Source organism: Aplysia californica, unplaced genomic scaffold (genome assembly GCF_000002075.1).
Source record: "Aplysia californica isolate F4 #8 unplaced genomic scaffold, AplCal3.0 scaffold00983, whole genome shotgun sequence".
Lineage (NCBI taxonomy): Eukaryota > Metazoa > Mollusca > Gastropoda > Aplysiida > Aplysiidae > Aplysia > Aplysia californica.
Genome location: NW_004798253.1, coordinates 113,951 through 139,670, shown reverse-complemented (window position 1 = coordinate 139,670; position 25,720 = coordinate 113,951). Strand labels below are relative to the sequence as shown.

The window sequence follows — 25,720 nt, the reverse complement described above, 5'->3', positions numbered from 1 at the left end:
AATTGTTCATGTGTCAGAGTGGTAAGGAGTTAGTGAGCTCAGGGTCACGTAATGTCAGTAAATGGCTATGAGATGTGTGGACTCTGGTGTGTGTGGTCTCTGGTGTATCCTTGAGCCTGAGCACTCATCAGGATGCTGTGCTGACCAGCAAAGCAGTGGGTGGTTAGCGGGTGCTTTGGTGTGGTTTACTCTTTTTTTTTTTTCAATCAAATATCTATTGTGCTTTTCTTTCCTCCCTCTTTTATGTATTTATTACTCTCTTGTAACACCTGTTATCTTTGGCACTTATAAGACCTATTTGTGTTGCAAGTGCTGTAAAAACTCTTACTAAAAGTAAAACTGATTGGGTATTTAGAAAGTTATCAATCAGTCAGTTTCAGTGGTCAGTTTCAGCAAGGATCAATTAAGTCATCCATTCTATTTATGTTCTCTCTGTATCGTTTATTCCTGCTGTTCTGTTCTGTAAGAATATATGACTGTGTGATTTCATCAATGTGTGCGCGGGTGTCTGGGTAAGCTTTGTGGGATTGTCTTTACTCAAGGGTGTACTGGAGAGAGAGAGTGAGGAAAAGAGAGTGAGACAAAGAGAGTGAGAGAAAGAGGATTACTATAGGAGCTGTGCGCTGCATATGTTCTTTGTATTATTGTAAAGTGCATTGAGCACTTCTTTGTGGAAATGCGCTATATAAATGCAATTTATTATTATTATTATTTAGAATTTTTTTTATTAGGGTTGTTTTTGGGTTTTTTTTGTTCCTCAGCAATTGTACCGAACCTGCTGGAGGCTCTGCAGGAGCCCACACGCAAGACGACCACGTGTCTGGAGAAACTGTTGTTGACCAAGTTTGTTCACTTTGTGGACGCGCCGTCCCTGGCACTCATCATGCCGGTCATCCAGCGGGCCTTCCAGGACCGCACCACTGACACCCGCAAGATGGCCGCTCAGATCATGGGCAACATGTACTCGCTCACAGACCAGAAGGTGAGTGAGATGGGACGAAAAGAATGTTGTGTCTTTCCTTTGGGTTTTTTTTATTTTTTTTTTTTTAATTATTTTGTTTTGTTTTTGTTTTCCTTCTTTTTGTGTGTTATCTCAGTGGGGATATTTCTTTTACAGGGCGTCATGTTTTCCTTTACCAACCAGAAAGTGAGGGGTATCAAAACGAAAATCAGGTCTTTCTTTTTTCTTGCTTCTTCGTGCTTCTTGTTTTTTTACTCTGTGATGGTAATTGACCGGTACCAGTGGTGGAGTAGTTTTCCATGCAGAAGACCCCAATTTGATTCCCATGTGGAGAGAATTTGTGTATATAGAGTATCTTGGTCTTTCTTCTGGGACTTTGCATCACTCTCAGCCCAGGTTAGCTCTGACAGGCAGTGTCCAAACAGCCTGCCTACAGTTTGCTGTAAATAGTGATGATGTGGGCATTATGATAATAATGATAAGAATAAAATTAATGTTAATAATAATAATAATAATAATAAAACACATGCAATAATCACAAATTTACCCCCCAGGGCAGTGCCACTGACTGAAGTGTTTTAGGCCATTCCAAAAGGGGGGACTTTTCTCCGTAGAATTGTTAATGGGCTGATCCAACAATGTCATGCTCATAACTGTGCCTGAACTACAACAGGGAACTGCTGCTTTTTCTTTCCTAATCCTTACTATCATCATTTTCCTCTACTTCTTTTGTATGTTTGTCACACTCCTGTGACATGCTATTCCTGGGGTGCCTTGATAGTCGAAGTAGATTTGTGCTGTTGAAGCTAGAGAGGTGAGCAGAGTAAGCCTGATTCCCTGTAAGGACTTCTCTGTTGACATCCACCCCTTGGCGCTCATATGACCTTAGGCAGTTGCGAGCTCTGTAAAACCCTCTACCAAAACAAACGAAATCACAAATTTTCTCGAATGTCCCCAGGACCTGTCCCCGTACCTGCCCTCTGTGATCCCCGGCCTGAAGCAGTGCCTGCTAGACCCCGTGCCCGAGGTGCGTAGCGTGTCAGCGCGTGCGCTCGGTGCCATGGTGCGCGGCATGGGCGAGGACACGTTCCAGGAGCTCCTGCCCTGGCTCATGGAGAAGCTGGTGTCGGAGAACAGCTCCGTCGACCGCTCTGGCGCAGCTCAAGGTCAGTGGCTTGTGTGGGTGACTTGCACTTGTATATATTGTGCTGCAATACCAGTGAAAATACACTTGACAATTTCTTCCATTGCTGGAAACTATCAATAAAACATAGGTGCCAACTGCCTACAAAAAAAAAAGAAGAAGAAAATCCTGAATTTTTCAGACCCCGTGGAAACACACACACATGGAGACTCAAAGTTACAGATCATATTAGCACTATGTTTACAATTGCTTATCAATTGTAACTGTTTAACCGTCATGCTGCTGGCATTTATTGCTGGCCAAGTCGCCGGGAATCTTGTTTAGGTAGATATTCTTCTAATAATGATAATCATAATAATAATAATGATAATGGTATTCCTACGTCTACCCTTGAAAATCCAAGCCCAAGACACCTTACAGTAAAAACGAATAGTGTCTACAATGAAAATTGCCTGTGGTATGACATTCTTCTAAATACATTTGTATTACATGCGATATTGATAGTGGCTTGTTTCATGTGATTTCTTAATTCATTTCTTTTCTTCCCTTGTTCTCTCAGATAGTTACTTTCGTGTGACTTCTCTGTGATTTTCTTTTTGTTTTTACTTGCTCTTAGGAGCTTAAGTGATTTTATTTGATTTCACAAGTCTACATTTTTCTTTTCTTGATGTGGGTGGTTGGCAGGTGCTTTGATGTGGTTTGCTCCTTCTTTCCCATCAAACATCTGTCGTCCTTATCTCTCCTTCTTTTTTTGTGTTTGTTACTCTTGTAACAACTCTAATCTTTGGCAATTAAATGACTTAATCATGTTGCAAGTGCATTTAAACACTTACTAAAACAAATTAAACATTTATTTTTCCACTTTTGCTGGCTATCAGGTCTGAGCGAGGTCATTGGTGGTATGGGAGATGACAAGCTGAAGAAGCTGATGGGAGACATCATCCAGACAGCAGAGCGGCCAGACCTGATGCCGCACGTGCGCGACGGCTACGTTATGACCTACATCTACCTGCCCTCTGTCTTTGGCCCTTCCTTTGTGCACTACGTGGGGCCCATTCTGCCTTCCATTTTGCAGGTATTAGCCTTGGATTAATCTTTCAAGCTGTAATTTTTCACAAATTATGTGCCTCAATGACAAGGTTTAGAATAAGTGAGCTGTTACTGAAGAAGTTTTTAGACATCAAACGGCTAAACTGAAATTGTCATGCTCTCTATATGTTTGCCCTACTCTCTGTATTAATTTTTTGTCCCAGTCTTGCATCCAACCATCGAGATGTATAATCCAGTTTATTCTTTAGACCATTCCCAAAGGGGGGACATTTCTCGTTCAAGCACAGTAGAATTGTAAATGGGCTGACTCATGTCACGCTCATAACTATGCATGAACTACAACAGGGAACTGCTGCTTTTTCTTTCGGATCCTTACTATTGTCTTTTTCCTCTACTTTTTTTGTATGTTTGTCACTCTCTCGTGACCTGCTATTTTGGGGTGCCTTGATAGTCGAAGCAGACTTTGTGCTGTTGAAGCTAGAGAGGTGAGCAGTCTAAGTCTGATTCCCTGTAAAGACTTCTCTGTTGACACCCACCCCTTGGCGCTCATATGACCTTATGCAGTTGCGAGCGCTGTAAAACCCTCTACTAAAAAAACAACAACTCAGTTTATGAGTCATGTGTCTACACTTTCTGTCTTACCAAGGCCTTGTCCGATGAGAACGAGTTTGTTCGTGACACGGCCCTGCGCGCTGGAAAGCGCATCATCTCCCAGTACGCCGAGACGGCTGTTGAGCTGTTGCTTCCTGAGCTGGAGCGAGGCTTGTTTGACGACAACTGGAGGATTCGGAACAGCTCCGTGCAGCTGCTAGGAGATTTGCTCTACAAGGTCTCAGGTAAAAAGACCACGGATAATGTTTTTTATGTGGGTTTTTTTTTTCCCCTCCGTTATATTCCCAGACAAGAACAATTGTGTCACGATGCGGTGGAATCGGGCGCTCGTCAATTTTGAGGCAGATGGAGTTATTGGTATAGTCTTAAAAGCCTGTCAATTTGCCTTGCTTGTGGTGAAAAAAATATCCCTTTATCTTGGATACAAGTCGAGATATTGACGATTGAAGGAGGTGGGGGTCGCCTGGTTTCACAGGTAAAATTAACGAGAAAATGGCCACCAAAGTTGATTATTTTCTTAGTTTGGTGGAAACTGAAAATTTATATCTTTTATGCCTTTAATCAACGATTTTCAGTAAAATTTGCACCGAAATGTGTTCTTTAATGGGCAGGAAAGGTGTTGAGCCAAGTAACTAAAATTCGATAAAAATACCCAAACCTACAAAAGGCCAGTTTTTTTAACCTTCATTGTTTTGATGAGTGCCTGATTTCGCCACACTGCCTCTCAATTAGTAATGTCAACATTTGTTTTCTGTTAAACACCATATTAGTTGTCTCTATTAAATGTCTTTTTCCTTGCAGATGGAACTTTGTAAATTTTCAGTGATTTTCACAAAATCCCAGTGTCATCCCTGAAAGATGAAATAAGTGAGTTGTTGTAGTATATGCCTTGCAGGTAGCAGTGCTGTAATTTCGCCAGGGAACAGAAATGGAAATTTCTAATAAATAGGCTAGGCCGACCAAGAGAGTCATTGTGAGCCTTCAAGGGGGATACCTGACAACGGCTTGCCCTACGTTTCATTAAAAAAAAATTAATTTATTGTTTCTTTTTTTGTGTGTGTGTGTCTTGTTGATATTTCCTGTGGCCATGGTTAGCTTCATCTCTGTTCTTCTTTACAGGTGTGTCGGGCAAGATGACCACTGAGACGGCGAGCGAGGACGACAACTTTGGCACAGAGACTTCTCACAATGTAGGTGCTCTCACATCCTCTTAGCAATACTATAATTTTTAAACTAAGATTTTAGTCTCCTGTTTTTATGCTCTCTCTCTCTCTCTCTCTCTCTCTCTCTCTCTCTCTCTCTCTCTCTCTCTCTCTCCCCTCCCTCCCTCCCTCCCTCCCTGCATTAGGTTGTGGTGGGTGTTTGGGTGGGTACTGATTGGTTTTATCTACGTGAGACCAAAAATAAAACATGAAAGTTCCTATTTCTTAGATTCTCAGTCTTTTTTGTAAATATTGTGTGGAAAATCTTAAATATTACCTATCCCTCTGTTGTTCTTGTATGTTTTTCTTGTTGTCTCCCAACTGTGCATAATCCATACCTTTAACATTGATATACTTCTCTTTACTCAAACAAATTTGCTAAAGAGTACTTTGCTTTGCTTCCCCCCACCCCCGCCCTGTTAGGCCATTATGAGAGCTCTCGGCAACGAGCGCCGCAACCGCGTCCTGTCCGGCCTGTACATGGGCCGCTCCGACACGGCGCTGATGGTGCGTCAGAACGCTCTGCACGTGTGGAAGATCATTGTTGCCAACACGCCCCGCACGCTGAGGGAGATCCTTCCGACCCTGTTCACCCTTCTTCTGGGATGTCTGGCCAGTACCAGCCACGACAAGAGAACGGTGAGGCCCTCTCTTATCTCTTTTTGTGTCTGTGATTAGAAGTTTGTGCCGTTGGTCATATGGATGATTTTTGTGGGAATTACTGACCACTCTTAATAAGTCTTGACCATACTAATACATAAGATACGATCAAATGATATTGGATCGTCTTAGAGGGAAATTTAAAGAAAATGTGGAAATGGGATCGATTCTTCTTCTTCTTTTTATTTGTCCTGCTAAGTGGCAGCAATATAATGCAAGATATGAATAGGATCCATAATTATTGTTCTCATTATAGGTTCTGCTAAGTCATCACAGAAATACATGACCGAAATGATATCTTTTGTTATTATTATCACTATAATTTGTCTTACTTAATTGATATCATTATAAGTCCTGATAAGTGTCGCAGATATACATGATATGTAAATGGTATCCATTGTTATTGATATCATTATTTGTCGTGTCAGGTTGCCGCGAGGACTTTGGGTGACCTGGTCCGTAAACTTGGTGAGCGAGTCCTGCCGGAGATCATTCCCATCCTGGAGAGCGGCCTCAACTCTGAGGAGGCGGACCAACGGCAGGGTGTCTGCATCGGCTTGTCTGAGATCATGGCCTCTACCAGCAAAGAACATGTAAGAGAAAGAGAGAAGGGGGAGATAGAGAATGAGGAAGAAAGAGGTAAATATGGGGAGAAACAGAGAAAGAGAGAGATTGGGGGGTGGGGGGGAAGAGTTTATATCCAAAGAGGCAGAAAGGAAGAAAGAAAGAGAGCAGGTAAACAGGCAGTGAGAGACAGGGAGAGAGATAAGCAAGCAGAGGAACAGAAAAAAAAAAATACAGAGAAGACAGAGAAAGAGAGATGAAGCAGCAGAGACACAGAGGTAAAGTTCTTTGGTTGTTTTAAATTCTGCAGTGCTTGCACTTTCACACTCTATTCCAGTGCCATATGGTGAACTGTTGTGTCTCCACTTTTCCCAGGTTTCAGTATTCGCCGACAGTCTGATTCCCACCGTACGACGCGCTCTCACTGACCCCCTGTCTGATGTACGCGCGGCCGCGGCCCACACATTTGACAACCTGCACCACAACATCGGCGCCCGTGCCCTGGACGAGATCCTGCCCAATCTGCTGAGACAGCTGGTGAGCAATCCCACTTTTTCATTACATGTAGTTCATCAGTGATAATAATAATAATAATAATAATTCTTCTTCTTCTCTGTTCTCTATTCTTCTCCATTCAGTAGTTGGTTATTTTTTGCCCTCGTTTCCCTTATGTCCAGCTAATACTGGACTCCTTAATACTGGGAACTTGATATAAAAATGTTCTTGATTCGAGATGTGTAAGACAATGTGATCCGCAAATTTTGAGTTCCTGTGCTCACGTTTCCGCAGGATCTGAAAAGTTCAAAATATTTTTTCAAAGTGAGTTGGCACCTTTGTGGTCTGTTCATGGGGATATGTGTCCTCTGTAGTGCCTGTTTGTGGCAAAGTTCAACTTTGTCGCAACATTTGCTTTTTGCACTCTGGTGTGGTATGCTCTTTCTTTCCTTCCTGTCAAAAATGTATTGTTTTTATCGATTCTCTTTTATTTAAAAACACAAATTTTGTATGGGTATGTTACTCTTTAGAAACTCCTCTAATCTTCGGCACGTACATGACCTAAGTGTGTTGCAAGTGCCGTAAAACGCTTTCTTAAACATTGTAACGTTTACTTTTCAGAATGACGAGGAGATGTCGGGGCGTGCTCTGGATGGCCTCAAGCAGGTGATGGCTGTCAAGAGCCGTGTGGTGCTTCCCTACCTCGTGCCACAGGTAAACCATTCTGTTTTGTTCTTGCTATTGTTATCGTTGTCTTTGTTAACACATTACACCCTAAGGGCCTGGACGGGAAGTCCATTGTTAGATCCTAAGCAAGGGGAAGGAACCCACCTCCCGTGAATACAAGCCTTTAAAAAACATATTTTAAAAATACTAAACAAATTCCAAAAATCCTGAAAAAATAAAAGTGAAAAAGAAAACTGAATGTAGTTTCAGAAAAATATAACTTTATGTAGGCGCAAACTGTTGGAAATGTTCTAACTTTAGTTCAATCGGGGTGTTCGACCCGTCTCTCTCACTCTCAGCCTCGCGGTCGGGCCCAAGATCTAAATTCTAGATTTTCTCCGTCTGATCAATATGAATCGCCCCAAACTCTTGCTACAACGTTTTCATCAAAATCTTAGCCATCTGATTTGCCATATGCTTGTTTTTGCTCTAATCCATCCTTATTTTCGTTTTCAAACTCAATTGTGTCGCTTTTCAACAAGTCGAGACACTTTCGAAGTGTCGGTAACGCGATCGCACTTCGATCAGCTCTAATACTAAAACTACTGGCCTGAAAAATTTCGTTTCGGTATCAAACAAAAGAAGAAACTTTTTGCTATAACTATGCAAGTCAAAATCTCGGCCCCAGAGTCTCGTCAAGGCGAGACTTCGTTTCTAAAGACGTTAGGTTGGCGCAGGCGGTTCCGGGTGAGTCAGGGTGGAGTGCGTAAGGGAATTCGCAGGCGAGTTAGGGTGTAATGTGTTGACATTGTCATGAAGGGGTTTTGAACGTGCCGCCACTAGTAGACATCATCATCATCATCATCATCATCATCATCACCACCACCACCACCATCATCATCATCATCATCATCATCATCATCATCATCATCATCATCATCATCAGCAGCAGCAGCAGCAGCAGCAGAAGCATTGTGTTGGAAACAATTCTGATTCAAAGTGTGGCCAAGAATGTGTCTGTATTTTTTTCATTCTCTAACTTTTGCCTCTGCGTATCTTTGTGAAATGTGACTGTTACCAAGCTGAATCTTCTTATTCTACTACGAAACAAAAACAGCAGTGATAGCAACAGTTTTTGCCGATTATAATCTATGGAACAAGAAATGAAGTTATAGCAGTTGTGTGGTTTTGTTCTCAGCTGACGGCACCGCCTGTTAACACCCAAGCCCTTTCCCTCCTGTCATCGGTCGCTGGAGAGGCTCTCACCAAACACTTGGGCAAGATTCTGCCCGCCCTTCTCTCGTCTCTCAGTGAGAAGGTGGATACACCAGAGGAGGAACAGGTGAGTTTGTTGAAGTGCCGTAAAACTCTTACTAAAACTGAATCTTCTTTTATTTGTGTGTACTCTTTGCTATCATTTTATATATTTTTGGCACATGATTTTATGACCTATTAATGTCGCAGGTGCAGTAAAACGCTTACTAAATCTAAACTTTCTCTTCTTTGTATGTTGCTGTCTGGTAACTCCTCATATCTTTGGCATACAATTACATAACCTATTTGTGTTGTAAGTGCCATAAAACTCGACAATACTAAACCTTTTTTTTGATTTCTGGATACTCTTTCTGGTAGCTCTTCCTATCTTTGGCATACAATTATATGTTGCAAGCGCTGTAAAACTCTTTCTAAAATTGAAGGTAAACTCTAGCTAAACCTACAACTCCCCAGGAGCTGGAGTACTGCAAGTGTGTGGTTCTGTCCGTCGAGGATGACATGGGCGTGCGCACCGTCATGGAGGAGCTGCTCTCCGTCATCACGCACAACCCCGACGCGGGTGTGTGCACCGCTGCCGTGCTCATCCTGCACAGTTTCTGCGCCAACACGGCCGTGGATGTCTCCGAGTACTTACCTCAGCTGTTCCGCGCCCTCATTGGCCTGTTTGCCCGCACGGACGACAGGCTGCTCATGGCTGCCTGGAGTTGTCTGGACGCCATCACGAAGGTCAGTCGAGAAGAGACGTGTGTGATGATTTACATGTATGGTCGCTTTTAAGCATTAGGGGGCTATCCCGAAAAATGCTGTTTTGAGAAAATCGAAGGTAAAGTATTGCCCCTATTTCCGTTTCTTTAAAAGACAAGGAGAGTTTTCTCTATGACCAAACAAATTTACACACCAATAAAACCAAACAAATATACACACCAATAAAATCAAACTTCTCCTATTCCTATAGGTAGGGCAATGCCCACTTTTGGTGTAGGTCAAGATTTCTGGATACTCCCGAAATCTGGGTTAGTCCGCTTGTCCTTAAAAGCGACCATATAATATAATCCTCCTGATATGGGAGGATTGTCCATATGGGATGTATGACCGGCGCTTGAAGTGTAGCAGTAGGGTCCTTTGCCCTCACAAACAAAAGACCTGGGTTCAGTTCTGGTGTATGGAGACTTTTTAATTGTGTATCTCATCGGTCTTTCTGATTAGATAATGTTTCATACCTGAAGCAGAGTGGAAGCCGGCCTCTTGAATGATCTAAAGTGTGTTGTTGGGACAGTAAAACATCTATATTTTAAAAAATGTTTGATTTGAAACATAAGCAGATTTACAACTCCCAACAAGAGATGTGGGTTGTAAGAGGGGATATGTATATGATGAATGGGATGATTTATACACCTAATTATTAGGGTATGTCAGATGGGACATGTGCTGATTTACACCTCTTGGTGAAAGGGGGGGGGGGGAGGGAGGTTTCGAAACAATGTTTGCTGATGTATTTGACAGGAGATGACGAGGGATCTAAAAGGGAATGGACGTATTATGCTGCATTACACACCTCTCACCAAGAGAAAAGGAGCGGGGATTTGATGTAAACTTTAGTCATTTTCTGCTAGTTCTAATGTAAAAGTCAGAGGGAGAGCTAGAATCTTTGCAAATGACAGCAGTACTTTTTGATGTGATCTTGACCAACAGGTGGAAGTTTGGGGTTCAGATCCAGATGGGATCCGAGTTTTCTCTTTCTTTGAAGAGTATTTCTTCCTATCTGTCCTGTTAAAGACCAACATGAGCAACATAAAAATGATAATTCTCAGAAACCAGCATTTATATACAGGGGTGGACACCTACATATGCCCAATAACACATGTACACAAATGCATACACTTGCAGTAATTCATCCACATACATGGGCATTTAAGTACGCAGAAACACACGCATGCAAACACACACACACACACACACACATACACACAGAGGAATGCACACACACAACTCGCTCTCACAAGACTACAAATGCCCCCTGAATTGCTGTAATATATGTTTTATGTTTCAGAAAATTGACCTTACCAACACGTCAGAACACATTGCCAATGTGAGACAGGCTGTCAAGTTTACGCTGTCAGACTTCAAGGGGAAAGAACTACCTGGCTTCAGTATTCCGAAAAAGGTGAGTCAAAGCAGTTGGCTTTTTTCCTCCCTGAGTCTCGGTCCTGAACTATGTGATAGAAGTTTCAGTTCTGAATTGTGATCTATATATATATGTGTGTGTATAACGGCAGTTTGCACTGAATGCTACCCAGGAAGTTGCGAATGTTTTGGATTGTTATAGGCTCTTTTTGGGTATTCATAAATTGTAAAGAGTCAACTTGGGAACTTATCAATTTTCATAGGTTAGTGGCAAAACTATGTTTGACCGAAAGAAGAGATGAGATTTATTTGAACTCCACAGGAGTGGTGTCAGCTCATTTATGACTGCAGTGAACACATAGTATAGCACACAGTGACAGAAACTGCCACATTGAAGCAGAGAAATCAACGGGTCACGAATTCAGCCATAACTCTTTTCCATTGAAATTTCTTTAAGTTCAAAAGTGTCTGATTGAAAGTCAAGCATGTGAACTCATTGGGCTTTATAGGGTCTCACATTTACCGTACATGCAGAGCTATGGGTCAGCTGCCTGTTGGACCATTTTGCGTCACGTCTATTAGCAAAGCCTCTCACTTTGGTCTAGAAGTGTCTTTTGCCACTGCCTGTCAGCTGTGAGGTATTTTGTTGAATGTGTTCAGTCATATTGTCTTCTTCCTCACCCCCGTGGGTGGTTGGCGGGTGCTCTGGTGTGGTTTGCTTCTTCTTTCCTATGAAACATTTATCGTCCTTATCTCCCCTCCTTTTTGTAATGTTTGTTACTCTCTTGTAACACCTCTAATCTTCTGGCGCTCATATGACCTTATGCAGTCACGAGCACTGTAAAACCTCTACTAAAACTAAAACTAAACCCACCTCTCTTCCTTAGGGCATGGCTCCTGTGCTGCCAATCTTCAGAGAAGGTCTGCTCAACGGTGCTGCTGAGGTGAAGGAGGCGGCTGCCCTGGGCCTGGGAGAGGTCATTGCGGTGACCGGTGCCGACGCCCTGAAGCCATCTGTGGTCAACATCACGGGACCGCTGATCCGTATCCTGGGTGACCGCTTTGCCTGGTCCCTCAAGGTGGCCGTGCTGGACACTCTATCCATGCTCTTGGTCAAGGTCAGTTGGGGAGAAGGGTTAAAGGTCAGATGTGTCCTCATTGAGGGAAAATAAGGCTAATGAAATTATTTGTAAAGAGGAGCACACATAGACAATGGTAATGCTCATTTATTGATGAGAGAAAGAACTGTCGCACATCATGGAAGTAGGGCTTACAGGGGGGGTCTGTACCCAAACCCCAGTTTTTATTTATTTCATCAGGAATTTTTTAAGGGGGAACAGAATGTATAACAGCTATGCTTATTTTCCCATGAAATTTGCATGTTAAACATATGCTACGAACAAAAATTTGCCTTTATGGCCATTCCAGTCCACATTTACCCCTGAATCAGGTTCTTCATACAAATACTTTCAGGCTTCAGGTGGTTGCCAGTTCTTGCATATTTTTTTCCATTTCTCGACTATTGTTTTTCAATATTAAGTTCTCTTACATTCTTATTCTACATTGTCCATAAAACGATTGTCAAAAATCTCATACAGAGTTGTTGGAAAATTCCAAAATTAGAACATATTAACCTCTTCAATGTCACAGGTAAATAGATTTTAGCAGTAACCTCCCCTATAATTGGTATCAAAACAACCTCTGTCACTGTCCCGTAAATTCTACGGGCCATAGGCACAGCGCTACGCGGTTCAGGCCCATAAATTCTAAGGGCGCGTTAAAAAGCTGCTTTCCAGAAAATCAATATAATATTCATGGAAATTTGACCGAAAACGTTACCGCTAGACTTCTTAATTTAGGCTTTTCTAGTAGAAAGATGACCAATGAAGGGATTACTTACTAGTCAAACTGGGTCAATTTTTAATGGTTGATCCTGGTCAGCTGATTTGGTGTTCTATTTATAGTAATGATGTATGGATTTTGTCAGACATTTGGTAGAGACAAACGGTCATATTTTTGTTCATTGTTTGTCCTCTTCTAGGTTGGAGTGATGCTGAAGCCATTCCTGCCACAGCTGCAGACAACGTTCATCAAAGCCATCAACGACCCCAACCGCACAGTGCGCCTCCGGGCAGCGGCTGCGCTGGGGAAACTGATTCTGATCCACACACGGGTAGACCCACTCTTCAACGAGCTCATCAATGGCTTCAAGAGCAGCGAGGACACCAGCGTCAAGTCAGTACCCAGTCACTCGTAGATACACATGCATAAATTTGAGCATTTACTCACTCATATTCACAAGTGCAGGCATGTGCACACTCACACACTCACACACTCACACACTTGCACATTCATCCACAGAAACACACACCTACAGATGCGCACACACACATACACACACACACACACACACAAACATACAAACATACGCTTGCCCATGCACAAACTTTGTCACACGTTCACAACACTCATACACATACTCACACACACAAACGAACACACACACACACACACACACACATACACGCACGCACACACACACACACACACACACACACACACACTCACAATAAGCTCCCACAAAAGCACATCATCGTCCACTTTGACCCTGTGGGTAGTCTTTGGGCACTTTTCAAGTGTTCATGGTCTACTCTTTTAACTCACTTCAGACGGTTCACACAACAGTTGCGTGACCCCCGCCGCGATGCTCGCGATGGGTCTCACAAGCCCTGCGTGACCAACTTTGGAATTTTTTTTCGCTCTACAAATCACGCACGGATTGCGAGACCCGCATCGTACCCTTGTTTGGCCAAGCCTGAGCTACTTAGACTTCGTTTCGTATCTCTGGGGCCGGTAGTTTTTAAGTTATTGAAGGTGAAGGACAGTGACCCAACTGGGATTGAACAGACCGGAACTCGCGCTTTGTTTTTTTCTATACAGCTGATAGTAATCCGACAGTCGCGTTGTAGTAACGGTCGAAGAAGTCGCATGAACAAGGATCACATAATTTCGCCGTTTTCTATACTTCTATACGTTTTACTAGTTCTAGTGTCTCAGAATAAGATGTGTCTAATAGCTAGGATCCTTGACTAGGGCTAGATCTAGCACTAGTACCGGTGTTGTTTTTCACGCAACGAAATCACAACGTCGTGCCGTATATCTGTCTATGTAATTCAGTGTATGGGTCTGAATCAATGCACAGACCAGCTTTTATATTTTCACCAAACACTCGCACATATATACAAATCAAACCAGAACACTTTGAACTTCTATTTTTGTTGTTGTAGTGAATTTCATTCTACTCGTCACGTCTCTGGAAATTTTAAAGGAAAATCAAATTCATGCCAATTTTTAAAAAATCATACAAATTAAAGTATTAGACTTAGTCAACTTAAGTTTTTTGTATTAGATTAAGCTTGAATGTTACTTTACTGTGTCAAAAAATAATTACAATAGGGTAATTCTGAGAGTTGTGGTGATTTATTGAAATACCCCCCCAAAACGCCAGTCTTCAACGCTTGTGACTGGTGAAAGGGCCCAGTCGCAAGTGAGTTAATTTCTTTTCCATGTCATCCTCATCTGTTCTTTGTGCAGCTAGACGTTGGATTATGTAATTGTGCGGCCGCGATGAGGCTGTTTTTCCACATAATTCTGCAACATTTGCATAATGTTGGATTCCCTGCGTTTTTTCACATTTTTGGGGGTTCATTTTTCACTAAACAATTAAATTTTTACTGTTAAAAGAGAAAAAGATTTTTTACTACGAAAACAGAACTCTTTAATTTTGCGAAGTGCACAAAGTCCATAATTATCTTTTTCCGGAAACTGGCCTAGACCTATTGATGATCGGGTCGGGTTGGGTTGGTTTGCTAGCCAGATTGAGGGCGCAAAGCGGCTATCGTGGCACAAGCCAATCACGCCCGCAAGCGACAAACGGGCCGATCACCCATGACCAGACCCGACCCCCAATGGGTACTCTGTAAGGAAGTGGAGATGGATAAATTTTTTAAGAATAACAAGAGGGCGACCAAGATGTCCACAAGTGAACGTCAACGACAATTTATCAACACAACACACTTTTCTGGTCTATTTTCACAATCACAACTGTAGCCTATAACTATAAGATGCATTGTCTGTTTTGTGATTTTTTTGTTTTTTTGATCAGCACGTCTCTATCACTCTGCACATCACCACAACTACTATGTTACAATTGTTTGATTTTTTTTGTTTGTCAGCGTATCTGTCAGCACCTCAACACATCATGATATAATATTTTAGCTTTTTATTATGATGTGTTGGTTGCTGGATCGATAACAACATTATGATGTGTTGGTTGCTGGATCGATAACAACATTATGATGTGTTGGTTGCTGGATCGATAACAACATTATGATGTGTTGGTCTGGTCCTGATGGCTTTTTTTTTTTCCTGGTTGGTTTTTCTGACTGATGTGTTTAATTTCCAAAAATACACAAAAAATACTGATATAGGCTAACATATGTTCTGTTTTCAATTCTTCTGTACATAAGACAAAAATTCTTGAAGAAAAAGTGCAAAACATGTCGTGAATGGCGTTACAGTAACTTGCATTTTTGCGTAATTTTGCATTTGTCTTGCCTAATTTGGGCATTTAAATTTGCATAATTCTGCGGGGACAGCCACATCTTGTCTGTTTGACTTGCAGCAAGCTACTCTTTCTCTCCGCCCATGACCTTTCTCTAATGCCAAGTTTTCTAAAAGGTTTTAAAAAATTGACTCATCAGCTTCTCTTGATAACAACACAACATACAGTTATTAGTGTGCGAAGAAAATACACAAATGCACAGAAACAAACAAAAAATGTTTAACTTTTTAAAATTTTAGAAAAGTGAAACTGACATTGTTTTGATATTTAAAAACGAAAAAGAAACCCATTGATACTGGTGATTTTGTTGGCTTGAAACTTCCCCCATCCCCACCTGAAATTGGCATTACCCTCTCTTTCTCTTTTCTAGAAATATTGCATAATCCAATTTACTTTTGTTCAGTGATGCGAGATTCTTTATGATTAGCTGCAAGACATATAACATGCTATCTCTATATATCTCTTCCTCAATGCAGGGATACGTTTGTTCAAGCTACCAGGGCATGCCTGAAAGGTGCAGGTTCAAAGATGGCAGACGCGGGCCGCCGTCAACTGACCACCACCCTGGTGGGTCTCCTGGGATGTAGCGAGGACAGCACGCGCATGGCGGCCGCAGGATGTCTGGGGACCTTGTGTGCCTCGCTGCCCGATGCTGAGCTGTCACAGATCCTCATACAGCACCTTCTAGGTAAGATCTCTTTAGGTAAAAGTGAAGAACAGCACATGCACCCATTACCAGCACACATATAACCATCACACACACACAGAAACACAACACACGCACAGAACACAACACACAACACACACCACACACAGAACACAACGCAAACATACACAACACAACACTTACATTGACACACAGAGAAAGAGACTTCTGTTTCCTGATTCTGTAAGCCATAGCACCAACCCCATGATGGATCTGGTTTCGTTTTGGATTGTTTTTTTTGTTTTTTGTATGTTCGTTTTGTGTATGTGTGTGTAGTGCATGTCTCTGTCTGTTTTACTTTTTCCCTGCACTAAGTCGGCGTTTTTGTGTAGATGTGTGTTTTTATTCAAACACAAAGAAACAAAACGAGGCATGTGTCAGATTGTGACTGAACTCATCTCAAGTCTTGAGAGAAAGCTCTATGGAAGTCTCTCAGATTGGAAGCGGACTGCACAGTTTGTGCACGACATCGGACTGACTGTCTAGCTGCTGTCATCAAGAACAAGGAAGAAGAACAAGAATCTCAAGTTTTTCTTTTTTTATCCCCCCCCGGCAGACACAGACGCGAGCCAGGACTGGACGGTGCGTCACGGACGCAGCATGGCGCTCAGCGTGGCCCTCAAGGACGCGCCTGACCGGATCTGGCAGCCAGCACACAGCTCCTCGGTGCTCACCACTGTCTCACAGCTCACTGCTGCAGACAGGGTTAGTTTCTTTTCTTTCTTCTAATTTTTTTACTCAAGTGTCAGCTACCTGTTGGGACATGAAAGGGTCGTTTAGAAGGGAGCGCAGAGTTCTATGGTCAGAGAAAGAAAAAAATTCTCTTGTCAATTGTCTTTGATTTATAGAGTGAGAGGGGGCTTGTTTGAGCTTCAATTGTTGTCGTTTTAATTTGGGGTGGGGGATACAAACTTTTTGGCCTTGTCGTTTTGGTGTTTCATGGAAGGAAGTCTTTTTAATCTGAATTTTTACCAAATGAGTCGCATAGAAAAGTTCTTTGAAAAGCATTAATTTGTCTGTCAACAAGTAAAAAGTATGCATCTTCGTAAATTTTCAGAAAGTTATTTTCACAAAACCCCAGTAGCATCGCTATCTTTTCTTCCCACAGATCCCGATCTGTCTGAGCGGTCTGCGTGCTGTGGGCCATCTGCTGCGACACCTCCTGGATACCCAGGACGCCAGCAATGCTGTCACAGACCTCCAGACTCTGCTCATCAAGGTAGGTGCCCAGTGTATGCTACATCATCTCCAGCAGTATTCTACCATTATATCGAACACATTACACCCTAACTCGCCAGGGATTGCCTGGAAATTTCCCTACGTGCTCCACCCGAACTCGCTCGGAACCGCCTGCTCCGACCAGGCGTCTTTAGAAACGAAGTCTCGAGACTCTAGGGCCGAGATTTTATTTTACATAGTTATTGCAAAAGGTTTCTTCTTCTGTCAAACTTTTTCAAGCTAATAGTTTTAGTTTTAGAACCGTTCGAATTGAAGTGCGATCGCTTTTCTGACATTTCGAATGTGTTTCGATATGTTGAAAAGCGACACAATTGAGTTTGACGACGAGATTTCACTCATTGAGGTGATACTCAGTGATACAGTGAGCTCTGTATCGAGCATGGCGACATGAACTGGTGACAAGTGACCACCACTGTCTGTATGTATGTCCACAGAACATGAAGTCAGACTCCAACGACGTCAAAGTCCTCATAAGCCAGGTGGTCTCCTACCTGGCTGACAACAGTCCGCAGCGTTTCCGCGGCGACGTCCAGATGGTTCCGGCGCTGGTGATGGGCACCAAGGAGAAGAACTCCATGGTGAGATCGTGCAGCGAGGCAGCGCTCGTCTCCCTTCTCAAGCTCAGGAGCGGAGAGGCCACTTACCAGGTTTGTATACACATGTTGTCATCAGGGCTGGCACTTTTGAAAAAATAGCAGGAATAGATTTAGCACTTAAAAAAAAAAATTATGTCGGTTTAGAAAATTGTTTTTGACATGTTCTTTGTGATTCACATGTGTAGTTGGACTGTATTATATTATGGGGTTTTTTTTGTTGCTGTCGTATTTCATGTATGACATTTATTTTTCTTGAGCTGTTGAGGGTTTTTTTAAAGGTTTTAAAAAAATTAATTAAAAAATTTATGCTTTAAAAAAGAAGTGTCCTACTATGGAATTTGTAGTGTGGTCACATTTTGGGGTTTAAAAAAAAGACATTGCTGTTTGAAATCCACATGTTTTTCAGGATTATTAATATTAAAATGTTCTGAAAAGAAATGAATGGCAAGAGTAAAGTGAATACACTGAGGGTGATACCTGCCTACAGGCAAGAGACGGGAAGGGGAGCAGTTTTTGTGTGTGTGTGTGTGAATCAATTTCCCCATAGCTTGTACCTCAAACTAAACTTTTTTCTCTTTAGACTGTTCTGCTCTCTCTGGATGCTGGCATGCAAGAGTCTCTGAAAGAAGTGGTCAGTCGGTCACTGCGCAAGATGGCCAGCCAGCCTGAGTCGCTGGTCGAGGAAATCGACGACACCATGTTGAGGTGATCTGTTAGTACCGGTACCTCTCCTCGAAGGGAGACAGTGTGATGTGTGCTGTTGTTTTTGGAAAGGAATGTCCAAGTTCTTAGACTTGTCGAAATTGTGATGTCTTTCGTTGTTCATCTTTGAAATTCATTGAGATGGACTTCCTCTCTCGTTGTGATTTCAATGTCGAGTGATCTGATGTTGAAACCAATCTTTTGTCATAGACTTAAGTCGCATCATCTGCTCTCCTCATCAACCCCCTTAGTCACCTGTTTCCCTACCCCCACATCTGTCATGTGATTTTTAAAAAGGAAATTTGACATGATAAATATGGATGGTGTGTTGAAGTAAGGGAGGCGCCCCAGTTAAATCTTATCTTCGGTTATATAACGATTATCATAATTATCGGACTTGCACGGCTTGCAAGCTTAAAGGTTCTGCATGATCTTTTACAATGTCCGTATTTTGATGGATGAACCAGGTATGTGTGTGTGTGTGGACGCTACTGCTACTTCTGTGAGTATTGTTTATATAGTTTGAGAGTTTGTGAAAGATGTAAATATATAATATCAAATTCGTTTCAATGGGGCGAGTGCTAAAACCTGTTTTGACGACGGACTTGTGTAGAATTTATTTTATGCTATTATGGTTTTTATTAATGACCAATATGGTGAGAGAGAAAATACTGATGTCCCTATGTAAAGAGGCAGCCCCACCACCACAAAAAGCAATGAATGTGTATGTTGATAAGAGGGGAAAAAGCATTTATTACACAATATTTCCTATTTATTGTGGGTAACTGGATGACAAAAGACTTATTAGTGTAGTGTAAGTCTATTTATTTTGGGTTTTTTTCATCTCTGTCTGTCCTGTCCACGAAGGGGGTGGGGGGTTGTATCAGCATCCAGCCTCCCTGTAAAGTAGGTAAGGCGACTAAAATCTCTGTCATTCTCGTTATTTCATGAAAAATGACGTGTGTTAATCCAAGAGCAAAATGAATGCCATGGTCATGCTTATTTTCTGATCAGCAGCAAGACATGAGTGTAATGGATGCTTTCCCAATGCATAGCTTTTTTAAAGATTGCTTTGTTTTTTTCTAACTATGTGTAGAACTAAAACAAATTTGAACTGTGCTGTACTATATTTATCCTCAGGATTCATGTTTTTTAAAAAGTGAGATCATATTTATTTCCTTTAAATTATATCATAGAGATAATCACAGCAAGGATTTGTGCTGCAAGCCCATCTCTTGATAACCACCTGTTTCTGTCGTGGTCATTCAATTTTTCTTTGTTTTGGTTTCTTCAAATGTCGTAGAGGGGCTACTGAAGATTTATCTCAGTACTGGGAGGTGGAACTGAGGGCCAGTGAATGAAGAGAGGTGTCATAAATTATGATAAATGGAGAAAAAAACCCCCATACAAACCCAACAACAAGATGTAGCTGAAACCTCAAGTTTAGAACTTGGCTCTGTTACTGTGGTAGACAATCCATATTTTTGTCTACTGGTACCCGTACACTATGATTATGTGGAAGTATGGTGATGACCCTTGGATTCCTTTAGGTTGTGCAAGTGTGTGTGCAGAAGTGAAGTCATTGCAGTAGTTATGATTACAATGTTAAAAGTTTGGAATGAATAAACATGTGTACAAAAAGAAAAAAAAAATGTTCTTTGATTTTTTCCCCCATTCGATTCCTTTCTATGCACTCTAGTATGTTCTCAGTTAATAAAAAGTTTCCATTTCCAAAATCTGCAGGACCAGCAGATTTTCTTCAGTTCATATGGGTTTTTGATTAAGGGAAGACCCGGGTCGGTGATCCCAGGCAATACCGATACAATTTTTCAAACTATCCAACTTTTGTTTTTTGCGGAAAAACATCCTTTGACATCTGTTCTATCGAGTCAAAATGAAGAAACTGTTGAAAAAACATCCTAAATGACCTAAAAGGGCGTTTGAAAAGTGCAAATTGCTCTAAAAATCCTTTTAAAAATCCGTTTTTTTTGTTTTTCTCAAAATCTACTTTTTGACGTATGTGACCTCCTGGGTGCAAGGAGTTTTCAAAAACTGCAGAAGCTAGAAGCTTCAAATTTAGTGTACAGGTGCTTTAAGATCGATTCTGGGGATCTATGAAAGGGATTTGGGAAATATTGGTAACTTGAGGAAATATTCAATTTTTTGGTAATATGTACCCCAAAATTTCGTCAACTGACTCTAGGGGGTCCAATGACTTTGGGCTCACTTTTTTAGTTTTAAAGATAGGTCAAAACCCTTTAATAGATCCCCAGTTCATATATAGGTTTGTACTTGTGTGCCAAACTTCAGGCTGATAATTCAATATTTACTATGAAATTCTTCTGCACTAAGAAACGCGTGGTTTGAAAATCCAAGATGGCCGCCACAGAGACCCATTTTTTAGAAAAATTCAACAAATTCACCCCTAGTACATCCTATTTAGGGCCTACCTATGAACTTCTTGCACAATTACATGAGATTTAATAAAAGTCATTCTTTTAGAAAATTTTTCCGGGAGTGTACGTCTCCCCTTAAGAAAGGTTGTTCAAATAGAAGGGGGGGGAAGGAATTTTATTTCCCGTAGTACTGTTTTTGCGAACTCCAATGTTTTTTTGTTGTTTTTTTTAGTAGAGGGCTTTACGGGGCTCGCAACTGCATAAGGTCATATGAGCGCCAAGGGGTGGGTGTCAACAGAGAAGTCTTTACAGGGAATCAGACTTACTCTGCTCACCTCTCTAGCTTCAACAGCACAAAGTCTGCTTCAACTGTCGAGGCACCCCGGAAATAGCAGGTCGCAAGAGTGTGACAAACATACAAAAGAAGTAGAGGAAAAATGACAATAGTAAGGATTAGGAAAGAAAAAGCAGGAGTTCCCTGTGGTAGATCAGGCACTGTTATGAGCGTGACATGATGAATCCAGCCCATTTACAATTTTACTGTGTATGAACGTGTCCCACCTTTGGGAAAGGCCTAAAGACACTACTGTCAGTGGCACTGCCCCGGGGGGTATAACTCCACTGTAATATCAGTCCATGCATGTGTGGACCCAGAAGTTGGCTGATCAACGAATCGCTACCTTAGAATTACAACGTTTTATGATATTTTAAAAATCTATCTGACATTTTTGGCTGCTTTGAGTTACTAAAATCGTAAGATTATTCGGAGTCGTTATCAAGATATTCAAAGAACTGTATTAGGAAAAGCTTAAGGGAAGACCCGGGTCGGTGATCCCAGGCAATATCGATAAAATTTTTCAAACTATCCAACTTTTGTTTTTTGCAGAAGGACATCCTTTGACATCTGTTCTATCGGGCCACAAAGAAGAAACTGTTGAAAAAACACCCTAAATGACCTAAAAGTGCGTTTGAAAAAGTGCAAATTGCTCTAAAAATCCTTTTAAAAATCAGTTTTTTCTGTTCTTCTCAAAATCTACTTTTTGACATGTGACCTGTTGGGTGCAAGGAGTTTTAAAAAACTACCAAAGCTAGAGACTTCAAATTTAGTGTACAGGTGCTCTAAGATCGATTCTGTGGATTTATGTGAGGGAATTGGGAAATATTGGTAACTTGTGGAAATATTCAAATTTTCTGTAATATGTACCCTAACATTTCGTCAACCGACTCTTGGGGGTCCAATGACTTTGGGCTCACTTTTTTAGTTTTAAAGAGAGGTCAAAATCCTCAAATGGGTCCCCAGTTCAAAGGTTTGTACTTGTGTGCCACATTTCAGGCTGATAATTCAATATTTATTATGAAATTCTTCTGCACTAAAAAACTGGTTTGAAAATCCTAGATGGCCGCCACAGAGACGCATTTTTCAGAAAAATTCAACAAATTCATCCTTAATACATCATATTTACCTATGAACTTCTTGCACTGTTATATGAAAGTGAATAAAAGTCATTCGTTTATAATTTTTTTCCGGGAGTGTACGTCTCCCCTTAACATGTGAAACTCCAAAAAATTCTTAATGTCAAATTTCTCAAAGCCAGGTCCTGAGCAATAGAACATTGTAATTCTAGGGTAGCGAAATGCTCTGGTCGTTAATTTTTAAAAATACAACCAAGGAAGACAGATCTCAAATTATCAAAAACAATTGTCATTTATTTGTTTGAACATCTGTACACAATTGATGATGAATAATGAAATGTCAATGATAAACTTGTACCGAACAGAGAACCCCGCATTCAACAACTTAGTTGGCTCCAACATTCCATTCTGAGGATTCCAAAACTTCCTAGATGGCAAGGTATGACAATCTCGAGCATTGGTGGTTTTAATGAGGGTGTTTTTGATTTTTGGAATTCTTTCTTTTCATCGAATCTGAGGTTTCGTTGAATCCAGCATAGATGGATGCGCGGTCCCCTATTCTCTGCTAAATGGAAATCAAAATGCCGTCAGTCATAAGGAAAATAACAACCAGTAGCAAAAACTGGCAAAAGAGCAAGTGTGATAACCGTCACTGCCATTATCGCTGTCAATTACAACGAACTCTGCAGATGATGAAGCTTCTGAAATCTAATAGAAATGCCACGACAAGGGATTTTTTCCCTCTTCCTGACCACGGCCAGTGCCTCAAACAGCATAGGTCACGGATTCTTTCCATGATAGCCCACAGTAGTGTATGAACACACAATAGGGGGCATCCTAGTCAAATGGTAAGGCCTCAGACCTCCAACAAAGAAGTTATGAGTACCTTGTACCTCCTCAGCACTTCACAACCGGATGGGAACAGCTACCTTGACAATGCTTCACCAGGGAACATCTTGTAAGTCAAACAGTATTGGCAGTGAGTCCACGTTGGTAAAAACCCCAACAAAACAATTGTTCTGTCATCCACGACATCCATGGTCAAATCAAGAGGACTAGACCATGTCCAGTTGGTCTTTGTACTCGGTGTAGAGTCTCTGGAACTTAAGATCAGCACCAATTGAAGGGAGAGCACTGCGCAGGACTGCGTGCTTGTCCACTCCCTGAAATACATCACAAAGACAGAATGAGAGAAGAAACAACACAGGTTCTCGTTTTAATAAGAGTTTTACAGCTCTTGCAACACAAATACAGTCTGGCATGGATAACTTAAACATGTCCGGTATTGACAACATGTGTTCGACACATCAATAATTTGAGTAACCCGATTATAACAAACATTTTTTAAATGTCAGTAGAGGAATAGTAAATTGTGCGAGGTATCCGTGATTTTGAGTTGTTCCATGTTCATGCTATCTGTGCCTGACTGTTGGTCATATAAGGTCAAATAAATAAACTGCACCAGCACACCTGCCAAACATCCGCAAAAACCATTATGACCACAAAAGGTGAACCAAAAGAAAAGGGGAAGAAATTCTGGGGACTCTTTTTGCATTTTCTTAGATGAATTCAATAGATGATCCGACTGCTCTTCTTAGCATTGGTTTTTCTTTCTTAGAGAGAATCTTGCACCATAACAGTAGAACTTCCTAAAAGAATTTAAGCATGAGAAATCCATTGGTGCTGTAAAGTTTTGAGCATCTCCTATACAGTGGAGTCCACTCATAACAAGTCCAGAAATAACGAGAAGTCTGTTATAAAGACACTATTTTAAAACCCTGTTTCTTCCCTTCTTTTTCTTTGTAAATAAAATACTGCTATAGATTGCGCAATCAGACAAAGACGCGAGTCGGTTATAGCGGAATACTGCTGCTACTGTGCACAGCACACAGCACATAGGCCAACTATATACATAATGTTAAACCTTGCCAGTTAAGAAACTTGTTGGTGATCTAGCGAAACAAAGAATGGGAGATCCCATGTGGGTCAACAATGAAGGCTGGAGCGAAATAGGGGGGAGGAATGTATAGTCAGGAATGTTACAAACTAATACAGTCAGATTTACTGGACCCATTGCCACATAAACCAGCTTGAGGACCAGTTTCGTGACAACATTGGCCCCTTGTTCCTGCTGGGCGTTTTCTCGAGAATAAGTCTAGATGTTACCAAGTGGTTCCAACACTTCATCAGCTTTTGCCTGAAGGAAAAGTAATGTGAGTTCTCATAGTCTAGAGGTAAGGTGTTCACCTCTCATTCTATAGAACCCGGGTTCGAAACCGGAAAATGTTCTCTGAAAAAAATTTCTCCTTTCACCTTCTTTCCTGCTCTCTGATCATGTTTTATCGTCTGCTTTCGTCTCCATTTTCTGCCCCCACCCTATCCCTTTGCCACCTCCGATCTGGACTCCCGACTCTTTCTACTGTCTTTCTACTTCTTCTCCTTGGCTCCTTCTTACAGCTGTCTTTCAGCCACACCCCCGATCTCAGAGTAGGTAAGATCGAACACCTAGCCTTTGCGGATAAGGACGAAAAAATCTCGGAGGTCCTGTGCAGGTTGCACGTCTTAGAGATCCATCAGTGGTCCTAAAATCGATAAGAGCAAATTTCAGCCACTACTCGGGCAAGATTCAAAATTACAAGTTATTCCTATCAAACTGAAAATGTGTCCTGCATGTCGATATGAACTTGTGTGGCTGTGAGTGCCGTAAAACACTTATAAAAAATTGTGAAAGGAAGTACGGAACCGTATGAAATTTATTCACCTGAATTATCTTCACCGGACATGCTTTGATAAAGTGAATAACGAAAAGGCGTTTTTCATCTCTTTGAAACCGGCCTTATGTTCCTTCAAGTTCCGACATTTGAAAAGTCGCAAGAAAGACAACATTCCCCTCTCTCTGTCTGTCCATCTGTCTGTCAGTCTCTCTCTCTCTTAAAATGTAATTGTAGAAGTCTTACGCCCCCACCGACATTATTTAGATCATCAGGGAGGCGGTTGTCATTAAGTTAATAACCAACTGTGAATACATAGAGTCACCTGACGCCAATAACAAATCAGGGCGAAAGAAACACAGGAAAGAAGTAGGAGCCAACAGACGGCATCAGTGCACCCACCAAATACCCGGCTTACCAAGATGTAACGAGACCACTTTTTGGACGACCGCGACTTGTAAACTGGGCCCAGAAGGTCGTCACACACCTCACGCAGCTTGTCCTCCACGCCTGAGGAGATAACAAACAGACACAGAGAGTAAAGCTGGTTACTTTTTTGAGTAAATAGAAGAACATCCAT

The 25,720-nt window shown here is 41.5% G+C and overlaps 2 protein-coding genes across 4 annotated transcripts in view; one reads left to right on the top strand and one right to left on the bottom strand.

The window, feature by feature from the left end:
* The window catches only part of LOC101850214 (eIF-2-alpha kinase activator GCN1), a 55,648-nt gene extending 35,376 nt beyond the window's left edge, over positions 1-20,272 (top strand). Inside the window, exons 35-53 of the mRNA XM_005111000.3 lie at positions 762-982; positions 1,920-2,127; positions 2,984-3,180; positions 3,802-3,991; positions 4,887-4,957; positions 5,393-5,608; positions 6,058-6,222; positions 6,569-6,730; positions 7,310-7,402; positions 8,553-8,696; positions 9,083-9,355; positions 10,680-10,793; positions 11,641-11,871; positions 12,795-12,988; positions 15,854-16,065; positions 16,640-16,788; positions 17,192-17,302; positions 17,757-17,969; positions 18,499-20,272. Of these exons, the coding sequence (XP_005111057.1) occupies positions 762-982; positions 1,920-2,127; positions 2,984-3,180; positions 3,802-3,991; positions 4,887-4,957; positions 5,393-5,608; positions 6,058-6,222; positions 6,569-6,730; positions 7,310-7,402; positions 8,553-8,696; positions 9,083-9,355; positions 10,680-10,793; positions 11,641-11,871; positions 12,795-12,988; positions 15,854-16,065; positions 16,640-16,788; positions 17,192-17,302; positions 17,757-17,969; positions 18,499-18,627 (3,293 nt within the window). The 3' untranslated portion in view covers positions 18,628-20,272. The remainder of the gene's footprint in view (positions 1-761; positions 983-1,919; positions 2,128-2,983; positions 3,181-3,801; positions 3,992-4,886; positions 4,958-5,392; positions 5,609-6,057; positions 6,223-6,568; positions 6,731-7,309; positions 7,403-8,552; positions 8,697-9,082; positions 9,356-10,679; positions 10,794-11,640; positions 11,872-12,794; positions 12,989-15,853; positions 16,066-16,639; positions 16,789-17,191; positions 17,303-17,756; positions 17,970-18,498) is intronic.
* Positions 20,273-22,697: 2,425 nt separating this feature from the next.
* Positions 22,698-25,720, bottom strand: part of LOC101849804 (protein HIRA) — a 34,491-nt gene continuing 31,468 nt past the window's right edge. For all 3 annotated transcript variants that reach the window (XM_013089560.2, XM_005110998.3, XM_005110999.3), the window contains exons 26-27: positions 25,559-25,650; positions 22,698-23,592 (exon numbers count right to left, since the gene is read on the bottom strand). In XM_013089560.2, coding sequence (XP_012945014.1) covers positions 23,485-23,592; positions 25,559-25,650 — 200 coding nt within the window. In that variant the 3' untranslated portion in view covers positions 22,698-23,484. The remainder of the gene's footprint in view (positions 23,593-25,558; positions 25,651-25,720) is intronic.